This window comes from Portunus trituberculatus, chromosome 33 (genome assembly GCF_017591435.1).
Source record: "Portunus trituberculatus isolate SZX2019 chromosome 33, ASM1759143v1, whole genome shotgun sequence".
NCBI classification, from domain to species: Eukaryota; Metazoa; Arthropoda; class Malacostraca; order Decapoda; family Portunidae; genus Portunus; species Portunus trituberculatus.
Window position 1 is genome coordinate 13,342,976 of NC_059287.1, and position 14,643 is coordinate 13,357,618.

At 39.9% G+C, this 14,643-nt stretch overlaps 1 protein-coding gene across 1 annotated transcript in view; it reads left to right on the forward strand.

The window, feature by feature from the left end:
• Window positions 1–1,899: 1,899 nt before the first annotated feature.
• The window catches only part of LOC123512315 (neuroligin-1-like), a 151,826-nt gene continuing 139,082 nt past the window's right edge, over window positions 1,900–14,643 (forward strand). Inside the window, exons 1-2 of the mRNA XM_045268652.1 lie at window positions 1,900–2,073; window positions 2,112–2,242. Of these exons, the coding sequence (XP_045124587.1) occupies window positions 1,900–2,073; window positions 2,112–2,242 (305 nt within the window). The remainder of the gene's footprint in view (window positions 2,074–2,111; window positions 2,243–14,643) is intronic.

Sequence of the window (14,643 nt, forward strand, 5' to 3'; positions counted from 1 at the left end):
GTGTGAAGGATGGGAAATGGAAGGTGTACACTGTGGTTTAAGATTGGTAGAACTCTTTATCGCATTTCGCTTTTATTCATAGTTTTTATTGGGCCTCGTTTTTTGTTGATAGTTTTTGGGGGTTCGTTTGTAATCTCCGGAGAGGAAATTGTGTGTGTGTGTGTGTGTGTGTGTGTGTGTGTGTGTGTGTGTGTGTGTGTGTGTGCGTGTGTGTGCATCTTACCAGAACAGTGAGTGAAATTATGATAAAATTACATAAAAAAGACAAATCCTAAGTTAAATGTTCCTAGAAAAATTTGAGCCTGAAAAAGAAAAAGAAAAAAAACGTTGAAATAAATTAAATAAACGTTTCGGAAAACCACCTAAAGAAAAAAAATTAGATAGAAAAGAGAAAACATTATTTTGATTTATGAAGAACAGAGAGAGAGAGAGAGAGAGAGAGAGAGAGAGAGAGAGAGAGAGAGAGAGAGAGACGGGGAGAAGGGAGACACCAAAGTGATAACAGTAAACAGAGGGGCGTGGAAAGTGAAATGATAAGATAAGACTGACGAGATTGAGTAATATGTGTGTGTGTGTGTGTGTGTGTGTGTGTGTGTGTGTGTGTGTGTGTGTGTGTGTGTGTAGCTGACTCATCTAAAGAACAGCTTCCTCCTCCTCTTCTTTATCCTCCTCCTCCTCCTCCTCCTCCTCCTCCTCCTCCTCCGTTTTCTCAAGTTCTCTTTAATTATAATGTAATGTATATCTTCATTTTCTTTTTTTCCTATATTTTCTTATCTCTCATTCCATCTTGAGCACCACATACTGTCTTACACACACACACACACACACACACACACACACACACACACACACACACACACACACACGAGGAGGAAAATGACAGAAAAAAAAAAAGTTTGGTAAAAGATATCTAGATTAATGAGTCTGTCTGTTTAATGAATGGTTGGGGAGGTGATGGCGCCCTTTCCTTTCATCTCTCTCTCTCTCTCTCTCTCTCTCTCTCTCTCTCTCTCTCTCTCTCGGTAGCAGTTTAAGCATAAATCACTTGGTTGCATCATTGCTTGCTTTCTTGCTAACTTCCGTGCAAGATCAAGATTAAGATTAAAAGGATATCTCGTTTTCTGTTATTTATTGTCCTAACTTTAATATTCTAAATCATATTAGTTCTGTTATGTACTCTCTCTCTCTCTCTCTCTCTCTCTCTCTCTCTCTCTCTCTCTCTCTCTCTCTCTCTCTCTCTTTCTGTGTGTGTGTGTGTGTGTGTGTGTGTGTGTGTGTGTGTGTGTGTGTGTGTGTGTGTGTGTGTGTGCCTTATCTAACCTCACAATCTCACAAATTCAAACAGAAAACGGGGAATGGAAGCGTAGCACGAAATAAAAAGAGAAACGAAAAAAAGAAAACGAAAGAAAAAAAAAGTGGAGCATTGAAGCAGCGAAGCCTGAAGTAATATGCAACACAAATCAACGCAGCGTCACCAGAGCGGGAGGACTCTGGAAGCTGAGTAAATCCTGCCCTCGCTGGGAAGACCTGGAAGAGCCGCGTACTGGAATGGATCGCTGAGGGACTAAAATCGCTGAGTGCATGTACCAAATGTAGTGATGCAGTGAAACGGTACAGTCAAAGAACGGGAAACTCACCTGTAATTACTTAACGTGTACCTGGGGACGTAGGGTGCCTGTTTGCGCGTACCTGGCTGCGTGTACCTGGCCGTGCGTACCTTGGGTTTGATAAGCCGTTATTCTGTGAAGTAAAGCAGCCATCACTATACCAGCCACGTGAGTCACCCCCGCCATGCCCCCGCCCGTTGTTCTGCAGTGGGCGGCGTCGTGGAGGCTGTGGGCGGTGGTGGTGCTGGGCGTGGGGCTGGCAACGGGCGAGGTGAGGATGATGAGGGAATCCATGGTAGTCAACACTAATTCAGGCCCCGTGCGAGGCGTCCACGTGAAGCCCAACAACCGGTACCTGAAACCCGTTGTCTTGTTCCTCGGGGTGCCTTACGCCGCCCCGCCAGTTGGAGCTCTCAGATTCATGCCCCCAAAAAGTGCTCTGAAGTGGTCTGAGGAGAGGAATGCGGCGAGTCTCCCCCCAGTGTGCCCTCAGAAGCTTCCTGACGTGACCAACAAGGCGGAGGCGCTGAAGAGGATGTCAGAAGGACGCTACAATTACCTGCAGCGTCTCATTCCGCTACTCCTGAACCAAAGCGAGGATTGTCTCTACCTCAACATCTACACGCCGATCAGAGGTGAGTGTGTGGCGCTTTCCCCAGTATTCAGAAACGCCTTGCTCTCTTATCACAACAATTTCCCAAGGTCACAGAGACGACTAGATGGGTTTTCAAGTCAGTTTCTCCTTTTAAACCCTTCTGTACTGGGATGCATTTTTTACCGTGAGATTTGTGTACGATTAGACCATTTTATTGACATTAGGAAGGGGCTATGGAGGATGGAAGATTAATGGCCACAGTCTTCTCTATTTTACTCCCTCACATGAGTTTCTGAAGCTGTATAAAATCGTCAAATAGTAAGCAGAAGGAATATGGAAACGTGACATGGTACTAAAGAGGTTAATAAACTAGATATCTTGCCAGTCCATCACCAGAACCATAAAAAATATCCCTAAAAACACGAGTATCTTTAACTAGAGCCTTTGGAAAGTACTGATGGTGAGAGAGCAAAGCGTTTCAGAATACGAGCCTTTGTGTGGCCTGGGAAGGTTACTGGGATGCTAAAACAAGGAAAAGAGTAGTTAAGACTGAGGTTTTAAGACATTTATCCCTTTCTTTTAGCTAACTCTCTCGGACCTGCACGGGGACTGGCTCTCTAAGTGGACCTTTTATTTTCCTCTTTCTGTTGGTCTTTGCCAGCTTTTCCCTCTTACATAAAAAAAAGAGTTAGTGATAGGATAAGAGGTAAGGAAAGGGTGAAGGTGAGGATGTGGCTTTTGGCTGGCCTGGGAAGGTTGCCGAGGTGCTAAAACAGTGGCGAGAGTTGGTAAGAGTTGGTGAAAGACTAAAGACACTGGTAAGACGTAAGAAAGGGGCGAAAACGACGGTTATATAAGTTGTGAAGGCGTAAATGTTAAAATTGCCACAAAATCTGCTGATGTGTAAAAGATAAAGATAACATATAGGTGCAGTAATTCGAACCATCTTTCTTAATAATAAAACCAATGGCCGAAACAAATAATCAAAGTTATAATCATCATGAGAGAATAACATTAAAATCAATACCACTGAAAATTAATTAATAGATAAATAAATAAATAAATAGATCAAACAACGTAAGGTAAATAGATAAATAAATAGATTAGATAAGATTATAAGAATTAAAAGAAACAAGAGTAAATCAAAACTTGCCATAATTAACAGATAACAATGATAACAACAACAACAACAACAAGCACTAATAACCAATTATAACCTTCCATTACTCATTCCTGCAGAGAGAGAGAGAGAGAGAGAATTGTTGTTGTTGTGCTTGTTGTTGTTGCTGCTGCTGTTGTTGTTGTTGTTGTTGTTGCTCTTGTTTCCCTTCCGTTCTCTGTCCATGTTTTATTATTTTTCTTCATTTGTGTTTAAGCGAGAGAAAGAGAATTTGTTGTTATTTTTGTTGTTGTTGTTGTTGTTTTTTCCCTTCTCGTCTCTATATGCATTTTTTTTCCTTTATTTGTGTTTAAGGGAAAGATAGTTTGTTGTTAATGTTGTTGTTGTTGTTGTTATTTTTTTCCTTCTGTGTTTCAGGGAAAAATAAATTTGTTGTCGTTGTTGTTATTGTTGTCGTTATTGTTGTTGTTGTTGTTGTTGTTGTTGTTGTTGTTGTTGTTGTTACTGTTTCCCTTCTCTTGCATGTACACTTTTTTTCTGTGTTTCAGGAAAGATATTTGTTGTCGTTATTTTATTGTTGTTGTTAAAGAAAAATTTGTTGATATTGATGATGATGTTGTTTCCCTTGCCTTGCCTGTCCACGTATATATTTCCTTTCATCTGTAATTAAGCAAGAAAAAGAAAAAAACGTTGATATTATTGTTGATGTTGTTTCCCTTCCCTCGCCTGTCCACGTATATTTTTCCTTTCATCTGTGTTTAAGCAAGAAAAAGAAAAAAATTGTTGATATTGATGATGTTGTTTCCCTTCCCTCGCCTGTCCACGTATATTTTTCCTTCATCTGTGAATAAGCAGGAAAAAGAAAAAAATGTTGATATTATTGTTGATGTTGTTTCCCTTCCCTCGCCTATCCACGTATATTTTTCCTTTCATCTGTGTTTAAGCAGGTAATCATCACCACCATAGCGTATAATTGAACACAGGAGCTTCATTAGCATGTGTTTAATCACGGTCTGTTTTTGAATAAGCTGCCAAAGAGATTATATATATTTTCCTTTCGCCAATGAATAATGATTGCTTGTGGCGAGTGAGGGAATGCGTGCTGGGGTGACCATTAGTGAAGAGAATAAAGAGAAATAGTTGATAAATAAATAGGCCGAGTTCATAAGTAAATAGGCCTAAGTTTGTTTTCTTCCTCGCTTTTTTTGGTTTTCCTTTTTCTTTTTCTTGTTTTTTTTTTCTTCCTCTTTTTAATTCGTGTTTTTTTTTTCTTTTCTTTTTTTTTCTTATTTTCTTCAGGACTTGTTCTTATTCTGGTTCTTCTTATTATTGTTATTTATATTTTACTACTACTACTACTACTACTACTACTACTACTACTACTACTACTACTACTACTACTACTACTACTACTACTACTACTACTACTACTACTACTACTACTACTACTACTACCACCACCACAACAACAACAACAACAACAACAACAACAACAACAACAACAACAACAACAACAACAACAACAACAACTACTACTACTACTACTACTACTACCACCACCACCACCACCACCACCACCACCACCACCATTACTACAACCACTGCTACTAAGAGGAGGAGGAGGAGGAGGAAAAAGTTGATAGTAACAATGGATAACTTCATGATTAATAATTGTTGGTAATGATTGAGAGATTACATGCATGGAGGGAGGATTAGTGTAGACAGACCAAATGAAGTAAATGAATGAATAGCTAATAGTAAGAAAAACAAGACAGTAATGATGAATAACCCCATGAATAATAATTGCTAATGATAGGGAGAAGATATGGATGAAATAATAGAAAAAAATGAGTAAATAAATGAATAGAAGGAAGAAAAAGATGAAGGAAAAGAAGAAAAAGAAGAAGAAGAAGAAGAAGAAAATAATGTTAAATAATCACTATGAAAAATATTAAAAGAAAACGAAAGCTTATCTTGATCTTAATCTTGTACGTTAGCGGAGAGAGAGAGAGAGAGAGAGAGAGAGAGAGAGAGAGAGAGATTGACGTATTCTATCCATCTCATCAATAAATCTAAGGGGAAAAAATAATAAAGTAGATAAATATAAACTTCAAGAGCTCGGGACCCTTACTTTCCCCTCGTCCAGCCACACCCCTACCCTCTCCCACCCTCCCCTTACCCCCTTCTCCCCTGTCGCCCCCATACAGAGCCCATAGAGCCCTGTAGACCCCCTCAGCCAAGAATTTTAAAGGGCCTTCTTAACCCTACTCTCCCCTTCCCTCCCCTCTCTTCCCCTCCCCTTCCATCTCCTCCCTTCTCCTCCCCTCTCCTTCCTCTTCTCCCTCTATTCCTCCCCCTTCTTTCCTCTTTTCCTCTCTTCTCTCTGTTGCCTCTTCCTTCATTCTTTCCTTCACAACGCTTTCATCTTTTTTCTCTTCTCTTCCTCTTCTTCTTTATTTGAGTGTTCGCTTGTTTTTCCTCTTCCTTTTCCTTTTTCTCTTTCGCTTGCTTCTTTTTCTCTCTTCTGGTCTTTTCTTTTTACTGCTTTTCTTTTTTTTTTCTTCTGGTTCATCCTCTTATTCTGCTTCTTGTTCGTATTTATATTTTTGGTTTACTACTACTACTACTGCTACTACTACTACTACTACTACTACTACTACTACTACTACTACTACTACTACTACTACTACTACTACTACTGCTACTTCTATTCTAATTTTACTTGTACTTCTACCACTTCTACTACCATTATTATTACTACTACTACTACTACTACTACTACTACTACTATTCTAATAATAACCATTACTAATACTATAATAATAATAATAATAATAATAATAATAATAATAATAATAATAATAATAATAATAATAATAATAATAACAACAACAACAACATTCAATTGAAACTTTTATTTTCTTAACTTTCTACTACTACCATCACACCTCCTCCTCCTCCTCCTCCTCCTCCTCCCTCCTCCTCCTCCTCCTCCTTCTCCTCCAGTTTTATCCTCCTTTTTCCTCCTCATCTCCCCTTAACACCCTCTCATCTCCACACTATTACTCTCCTTGTCATCCTCTCGTACCCTTCCTTCTCCCCCTCCTCTCCCTCCTTCATTCCTCTCTGCCTCCTCCTCTCTCTCTCTCTCTCTCTCTCTCTCTCTCTCTCTCTCTCTCTCTCTCTCTCTCTCTCTCTCTCTCTCTCTCTCTCTCTCTCTCTCTCTCTCTCTCTCTCTCTCTCTCTCTCTCTCTCTCTCTCTCTCTCTCTCTCTCTCTCTCTCTCTCTCTCTCTCTCTCTCTCTCTCTCTCTCTCTCTCTCTCTCTCTCTCTCTCTCTCTCTGCTTTCTTTTGTTTAAGTTGTAATAATTTTGTTTTTTTTTTCTTCTTTTCTTTGTTTTTTTTTTTTTTTTTTGTATTTTTGGTGTGAATATTTTAGTTTTTTCGTATTTCTTTGTCTTTGCTTCTTTTTTTCTTTCTTTTTTTTCATCTTATAGTTGTGCTTCGTGTTTTTGTTGCTTTTGTTGTTGTTCTTTTTGTTTGTATCCCTCTCTGCTTGTCTTCTTCTTCTTCTTCTTCTTCTTCTTCTTCTTCTTCTTCTTCTTCTTCTTCTTCTTCTTCTTCTTCTTCTTCTTCTTCTTCTTCTTCTTCTTCTTCTTCTTCTTCTTCTTCTTCTTCTTCTTCTTCTTCTTCTTCTTCTTCTTCTTCTTTTCTTCTTCTTCTTCTTCATCTTCTTCATCCTCCTCCTCCTACTCCTCCTCCTCCTCCTCCTCCTCCTCCTCCTCCTCCTCCTCCTCCTCCTCCTCCTCCTCCTTCACTTCCCCTTTATCTTCTATCTTCTTCACAAAGACGTCCATTTTTCAACATTTTTCTTTTTTTCTCTTTTTACTTTCATACCATACTTCTCTTTTAGTTTTCTTGCTCTCTTTTTCTCTCCTCCTTTTTTTTCTCTTCCCTTTTGTTCTCAGTCTCCTTGTCTCTTTATTTTTATATTTAAGGACCTAATATTTCCTGTTCCCTTTTTAATCATCTTTTCTTCTTCTCCCTTTTTTTTCTTCGTCTGTCTGTCTTTCGTCTTTGTTTTACCTTCTTTTGTTTTTTTCTTTAAGTTTCCTTTATTCCATTTTTTCTTTCGTTAATTATTTTTAGTTTCGTATAATTGTTTTATTTTTTTTCTCTCTCTCTCTTTCGTTCATTTTGTATGCTCGTTTTAATTTCTCTTAGTTCCTTTCTTTAGTTAATTTTCTTCATCTCTCTATGTTTTACTCGCTTTTTCATATTTTCATCTGTTTTTTTTAGCCTGTCTCTTTCTCCCCGTTTCTCTCAGTTCCTCTCTTTATATATATTTTTCTTCATCTCTCTATCTTTTACTCGCTTCTCTTCATCTATTTTTCCTTACGTGTGTCTCTTTCTCCCTTTCTGTAACCCGTCCGTCTCTCCGTCTCTTAATCTGCCTGTCTGGTTTTTTCCCTTCTTTTTTTTCCATGTTTTTTTATTCCGTCTGTTTCCCTTCGAACCAAAACCAGACATTGGGTGCCTTGTGGGTCCTTTCCTCCCTCCATTCCCTCTTCCTTCCCTCCTTCCCTCCCTTCCTTATTCCCTCCCTCTAGTCCCTCCCTATCTTTCTCCCTCCCTCAATGCCTTGGTATTTCCGGTACTAATCCTTCAGTTCCTCTCTTCTTCTTCTCCTCCTCCTTCTTCTTCTCCTCTTCTTCCTCCTCCTCCTCCTCCTCCTCTTCCTCTGTCTTCCTTTCTTCTTATCATTTCATTCTTCCTCCGTCATTGCTCTCTTTTATTCCCTTGATCTGCCTTTTTTCTTTCATCTGTGTGTGTGTGTGTGTGTGTGTGTGTGTGTGTGTGTGTGTGTGTGTGTGTGTGTGTGTGTGTGTGTGTCTCTCTCTCTCTCTCTCTCTCTCTCTCTCTCTCTCTCTCTCTCTCTCTCTCTCTCTCTCTCTCTCTCTCTCTCTCTACGTTATAATATTTCGTCTCTTATTCTTTTTTTTCCTTCTTTGTGATTTTTTTTCTTTATCCTCGCATTTGTTTTTTCTTTGCATTGTCTGAATTTTGCACAGAGAGTAGTATTCCTCCTCCTCCTCCTCCTCCTCCTCCTCCTCCTCCTCCTCCTCCTCTTCCTCCTCCTTCCTCTTCTTTCTTTTTACAGTGTCAGTTCCCTCATCCACCATATCCCTCTTTTCCTCTATTTCTTATTTTCTTATTTTTTTCTCCCTCCTTTCCTTTCCTTCTCTTTCTTTCTTCCTTCCTTCCTTCCTTCCTTCCTTCCTTCTTTCATTCCTTCCACCCTCCAACTTTCCTTAGACAGAGTTCATATGTTTCCCAGCTGACACTCACTCACTCTCTCTCTCTCTCTCTCTCTCTCTCTCTCTCTCTCTCTCTCTCTCTCTCTCTATTTTCTCAAGTTCCCTTTTCTCTGTCTTTGCCTGTTTCTCTGTCTGTCTATTTGTTTGTCCCTGCATGTGTGTGTGTGTGTGTGTGTGTGTGTGTGTGTGTGTGTGTGTGTGTGTGTGTGTGTGTGTGTCTCGTTTTATGTCTTTTTTGTCTTTCTTTGTCTGTCTATCTGTCTGTCTCTCTGTATTTATGTATGTACGTCTGTTTGCCTGTCTATCTTTCTTTCTGCCTCTGTCCGGAACTGCTCTCTCTCTCTCTCTCTCTCTCTCTCTCTCTCTCTCTCTCTCTCTCTCTCTCTCTCTGGCACAGTTCAGCATTAACTTACTTTCCTTAACTTCGCAGCGTGAGTCAGTAAATGTTACAATCACGCCGCGCACTGTTTGGGGAATACTTGATGAGAATATTATGTAAATGAGGGAGCGTTTATAAATCAGTACAGCCTCTCTGCCTACTCTCCCGCACTCCCTTCTACTCTCACCCACTCTCCCACTCTCCCTCTCTCTCTCTCTATTTTGTCAAGTTCCCTTTCTCTGTGTCTTTGTCTGTCTCTCTGTCTGTCTGTCTGTATACCTGTCTGTCTGTTTGTCTGTCTGTCTATTTGTCTGTCTGTATATGTCTGTCTGTCTGTCTGTTTTCATGTATGTACTAGTACGTCTATAAGTCTCTCTCTCTCTCTCTCTCTCTCTCTCTCTCTCTCTCTCTCTCTCTCTCTCTCTCTCTCTCTCTCTCTCTCTCTCTCGTTATGGATTTCCTTTGACAGCTGATATATATTTTGGGGTTCTTCGAAGGACAAAGTTTAGGGGAAGATTGTATGATTTCAAAACAGTGGTGCGGTTCTTTCTTTTTTTCAGTCTCTCGTGCTGGTTTGGTTAGGATTACATGGGGTTAGGATAGGATAGGTTAGGTTAGATTAGATTAGGTTAGGTTAGGTTAGGTTTGGTTTGATTTGGTGGGGTTTAATTTGGTTAGGTTAGATTTCGTTAGGTTAAATTTGGTTAGGTTTCTTTAGGTTAGACTTCGTTAGGTAAATTTCACAGTTTTTCTTAGGGAATAGGGGTCTAAAAAGTAAGAGGAATGAGACTTGTTAGTAGTAGTAGTAGTAGTAGCTGTAGCAGTAGCAGTAGTAGTAGTAGTAGTAGTAGTAGTAGTAATAGTAGTGGTAGGGTGCTGTAGATTGTAGTATCTTATTTAATGGAGTCGAAAGATAGAACAGATGAAAATTTCTGCCCACCAACCATTTCTTCACTATTTCTCTGTGTCTGTGTGTATGTGAGGTAAACAAAAAGAGAAAAAGACGAAAATATCCACTTATTTTCTCTCTCTCTCTCTCTCTCTCTCTCTCTCTCTCTCTCTCTCTCTCTCTCTCTCTCTCTCTCTCTCTCTCTCTCTCTCTCTCTCTTACTCACTCTCTCTTTCATGTTCCTTGTCCTCTGCCTTCCTTTGTGTTCCCTTGTGTTCAATCCGTGAAGAAGGGATGAGAGGAGGAGGAAAAAGATGAAATGAAGGGAAAGAAGACGCTCGTTACCAATCCATCATGATTCCCACACTGATTAATGGCCCTTCCTCACCTGCCCTTCATGGGAACACCTGACGGGATGAAGGGAAGGAGGAGGAAGAGGAAGAGAAGGGGGAGGGGAAGGGAATGGGAAGAAGGACAGAAAAAGATTGGTAACTGGGAGAACATTGATAGAAGGAAGGATAAGGCAAGGAAAAGGGAAATAATGGAAGGGAATAGAGAAATACAAGAGAAAGGATAAGAAGAAAGGGAAATGGATGAGAATTGTAACTAGACAGGTGTGGGATGAAGGAAGGGAGAGGAAGACATGAGAAAAAGACTGATAAATGAATGAGTAGGGAAGAAGGAAAAGAAAAAAAACTCGATGAATGGATGGAAGAAAAATAGATAAAGGAAAGGAAAGGAAGAAATAATAGTAAATGAATAGAAAGAAAAACACGAAGGAAAAAGGAAGAAATATGAAGAGAACGAGTAGGAAAGAAGAAAAACTGAGAAAAAATGTGTATGAAGGATGAAGGAAGAGAAATTATTGGAGAGGCCAAGTGAAGGAAAGGAAGAAGAAAGGAAGAAGGAAGAAGGAAGGAAGGAAGGAAAGAGAGGCGAGGGAGGAGGAGGAGGAGGGAGAGGAAAAGGAGAAGCAAAGGCAAGATTCTGATTTAGTGTTGGCAAGTTGCAGTTTTATGTGTTGCTTCGTGTGTTTCTTTGCTTTGGATGTGTGTATGTTTTCTTTTTATTTTTCTTGTTTTTTTTAAGTCCTCACCTCTTTCCCTCCCTTGGTGGTGATGGTGGTGGTGGTGGTGGTCGTGGTGATGGTGATGGTGATGGCAACAGCAGTAATAATATTCAAATTGGTGATGGTGGTAGTAAAGTAGTAGTAGTAGTAGTAGTAGTAGTAGTAGTAGTAGTAGTAGTAGTAGTAGTAGTAATAGTATTATTAGTAGTAAAAGTAGTAGTAATAGTAGTAGCAGTGGTAATAGCAGTAGCAATAGGAGTAGTAATAGTAGAAGTAATAGTAGTAGTAATAGTAGTAGTAATAGTAGAATAGTAATAGTAGTAACAGCAGAATTAGTAGTTGTAGTAGTAGTAGTAGTTGTTGAAGTAGTAATAGTGGTAGTAGTAGTAGTAGTTGTAGTAGTAGTAGTAGTAGTAGTAACAGTTGTAGTAGTAGTAGTAGTTGTTGTTGTGTTGTTGTTGTTGTTGTTGTTGTTGTTGTTGTTGTTGGCGTTAGCGTTATTCCTGATGAATAATGTCACTGCTCCGTATCGCTATAATTGTTGATGATAGTGGTGTTGAGGTGGTGATGGTGGTGGTGGTGGTGGTACGGTGCCAGCGGTATGCTAATGTCCTATCACATTACACTCACACAACCACCGACATTGTACCCTACTGTACCAAAAACACCCCAGCTTTTGTAATCAGTCTAACATTTCATCACTCTAACCTCGGATCACTGTCACATTCTCACTCTCACTTTGGATCATTCTCACACCATTTAAACTGTGCCTTGGATCGCACTAGGCCTCTTACTCTCTCCCTCTCACCTTCGCTTATTGACTCGTATTTTCAAACTTGTCTATGCTTCACCTCCGCTATTTCAAACGGCTTTATCTATTTTTTACACGAGTTTTTTAAGGTGTTTTACGGTTCTAGAGGGAGAGTGACAAGATTTCTACATTATTAACCGGAGAAACACTCTTGAAAATTCCCGCTAATCATCCAAGTGGCCTCGGAAAATAGTCTTGGTGAGAGAACAAAGCGTACTTCTCTTTCACCTCCATTATTTCATACGGCTTAAATTTACACGAGTTTTTTAAGGTGTTTTTACGGTTCTAGAGGGAGAGTGACAAGATTTCTACATTAATAACAGGAGAAACATTCTTAAAATCCCCGCTAATCATCCAAGTGGCCTCGGGAAATAGTTTTGGTGAGAGGGCAAAGCGTTTCAGAACACGGACCATTGACAAACGTGAATAAATCAAAGCATTTCACCAGCCGATTCCTCTGACCACAGCGCCGCCACCTCGCCCGCCCACTCTCGCCATGTCCACTTTTGAGCACAGCGAGTGGTGAGTAATGAGGGAATATTAATGTGTCAGGCTTACGTACAGTTCCCGCGCCACTCCAGCCTCCACTCCCTGCCTTTGAGTGCGGTGGAGTGCGGTAGAGTGTGGTGGAGTGTCGCTACCTGCCTGCCCCCGCCACACTCACTCTCCCAGCGGTGTTGTTATGTGGGTGTGTTGGAATTATCAAAAGGTGTTGATTGTTGGTGTGAATTGGTGTAGAATGGGGTTGTTTTGGTGTGGTTATTTGATGTGCGTTGGTCTTTAATGTGTGAAGTGAAAGAATGTTGTGGAAATGTATGGACTGAGACTATTGGAAAATGTGTGTGTGTGTGTGTGTGTGTGTGTGTGTGTGTGTGTGTGTGTGTGTGTGTGTGTGTGTGTGTGTGTGTGTGTAATTCACCTCGGTCGTCTGCTGGTCACCCAGCCAGTCTTCCCCATTACGGAGCGAGCTCAGAGCTTATAGACCGATCTTCGGGTAGGACTGAGACCACAACACCTCCACACACCAAAACTAGGCCACAACCCCTCGAGTTACATCCCGTACCTATTTACTGCTAGGTGAACAGTGTGTGTGTGTGTGTGTGTGTGTGTGTGTGTGTGTGTGTGTGTGTGTGTGTGTGTGTGTGTGTGTGTGTGTGTGTGTGTGTGTGTGTGTGTGTGTGTGTGTGTGTGTGTGTGTGTGTGTGTGTGTGTGTGTGTGTGTGTGTGTGTGTGTTTCTATTTAACCCCTTGAATACCGTGATGTGTTTTTATATTCTTTCTGCTTACTATCTGATGATTTTACACAGCTTGAGAAACTTATGTGGCGATTAGAATAGTGAAGATTGTGGCCATTAATCTTCTGACCTCCATAGACTCCTCCTAATGTCAGTAAAATCTTCTGATCGTACACAAAACTCACGATAAAACTGCGTTCCAGTACTGAATGAGTTAAGGGTGTTTGTATGTTAAGCTTTCAGAACGTTGTGGAAATGTAGAAATATAGGAATTAATTCAAATTCTTAGTTTTAATATGATGGGACTTTACTTTAACTCTTTAACTTTTAATCAATCCTCTTGTCATAAATTTTAAAACAATTCCTCACCATTGGTCTCTTAAAAAATTTACTTCTATACCTTAAAAATACCAAACCAACCTTATATTCAACTTTGTGTCCATTAAAACAGTTTACTACAGTGACTTCAATGTTAACGAGACAAGCATGGAGAGGAAAGGAGAAGACCATAAGACAAATAATGCACGTAACCCTTCAGTACCAAGACGCATTTCCACATTCATTCTGGTTACTATTTGGTGATTTTATAAAGCTAGAAACTTATGTGAGGGATTAAAATAGTGAAGACTTTGGCTATTAATTTTCTGACCTCCATAGTCACTTGCTAATGTCAATAAAATGGTCTTATCGTATACAAATCTCAAGGTAACAATGTGTCCCAGTAGTGAAGGTTCAAGAGCCACCACACCCAACACACGTAACACTGTCCCAAACCCTCATTATAGACCAAGGTGTAGCCGCCCACTGTCCACAGGGAAGGTAGTGTCGGGGAGGTACATATTTAAACTGTCCCCCGCAACGTTCATCTTTCACACAATCGACAGCTCGAGAGTTTATTGAAGCGCGAAGACCGTCAACTTGCCAACGTGTTTAGTGAGTCTTCTAGAAATGGGTAGTTCTTTATTGTTCTCTTTATTTGCCACTATTGTCTTTTCTTTGCTTCTACTTCTCTTTCTTGTTTTTTTTTCGTTTCTCTTTCTTTTTTATTCTTTCTTTTTTTCATTATTTTGCTCTTTTCTTTTCCTTCTTTTTTGGTGCTTAAGTGTTTCATTGTTATGGTCCTTCGATTGGTTTTCGTTCTCTCTCTCTCTCTCTCTCTCTCTCTCTCTCTCTCTCTCTCTCTCTCTCTCTCTCTCTCTCTCTCCTATCTTTGTGTTTTTTATTTTATTCATCATTCTCACCTCTTTTATTCCTTGCCTTTTTGTCCTTAAGTCTTTTACTGTTATGGTTCTTTCTTTGCTTTTCTTTCTCTTTTTTTCTCTTCTTTTACCTCTCCTTTCCTTGTCTTTTTGCTATTCTTTCTTCTCATCATTCTCCTCTTTTCCTTTCCTTCTCGCTCGATCTTTTATTTTTAGTCTTACAACAATTATCATATTTCGGTAACATTCAGAGCAGTGTGAAAATATAGTTCGCATGGATAGGTAGAATAAAGAAGGAAAAAGAAGACTGACCTTGTATTTTCAAGCCAACAGGTGTATTTAATATGCTTTACTGCGAAAACAAGTGTCTGAAAAGCTGTAAGGGATTATGGCGAAAGAATGTGTACCAGTGACAAAGTTAA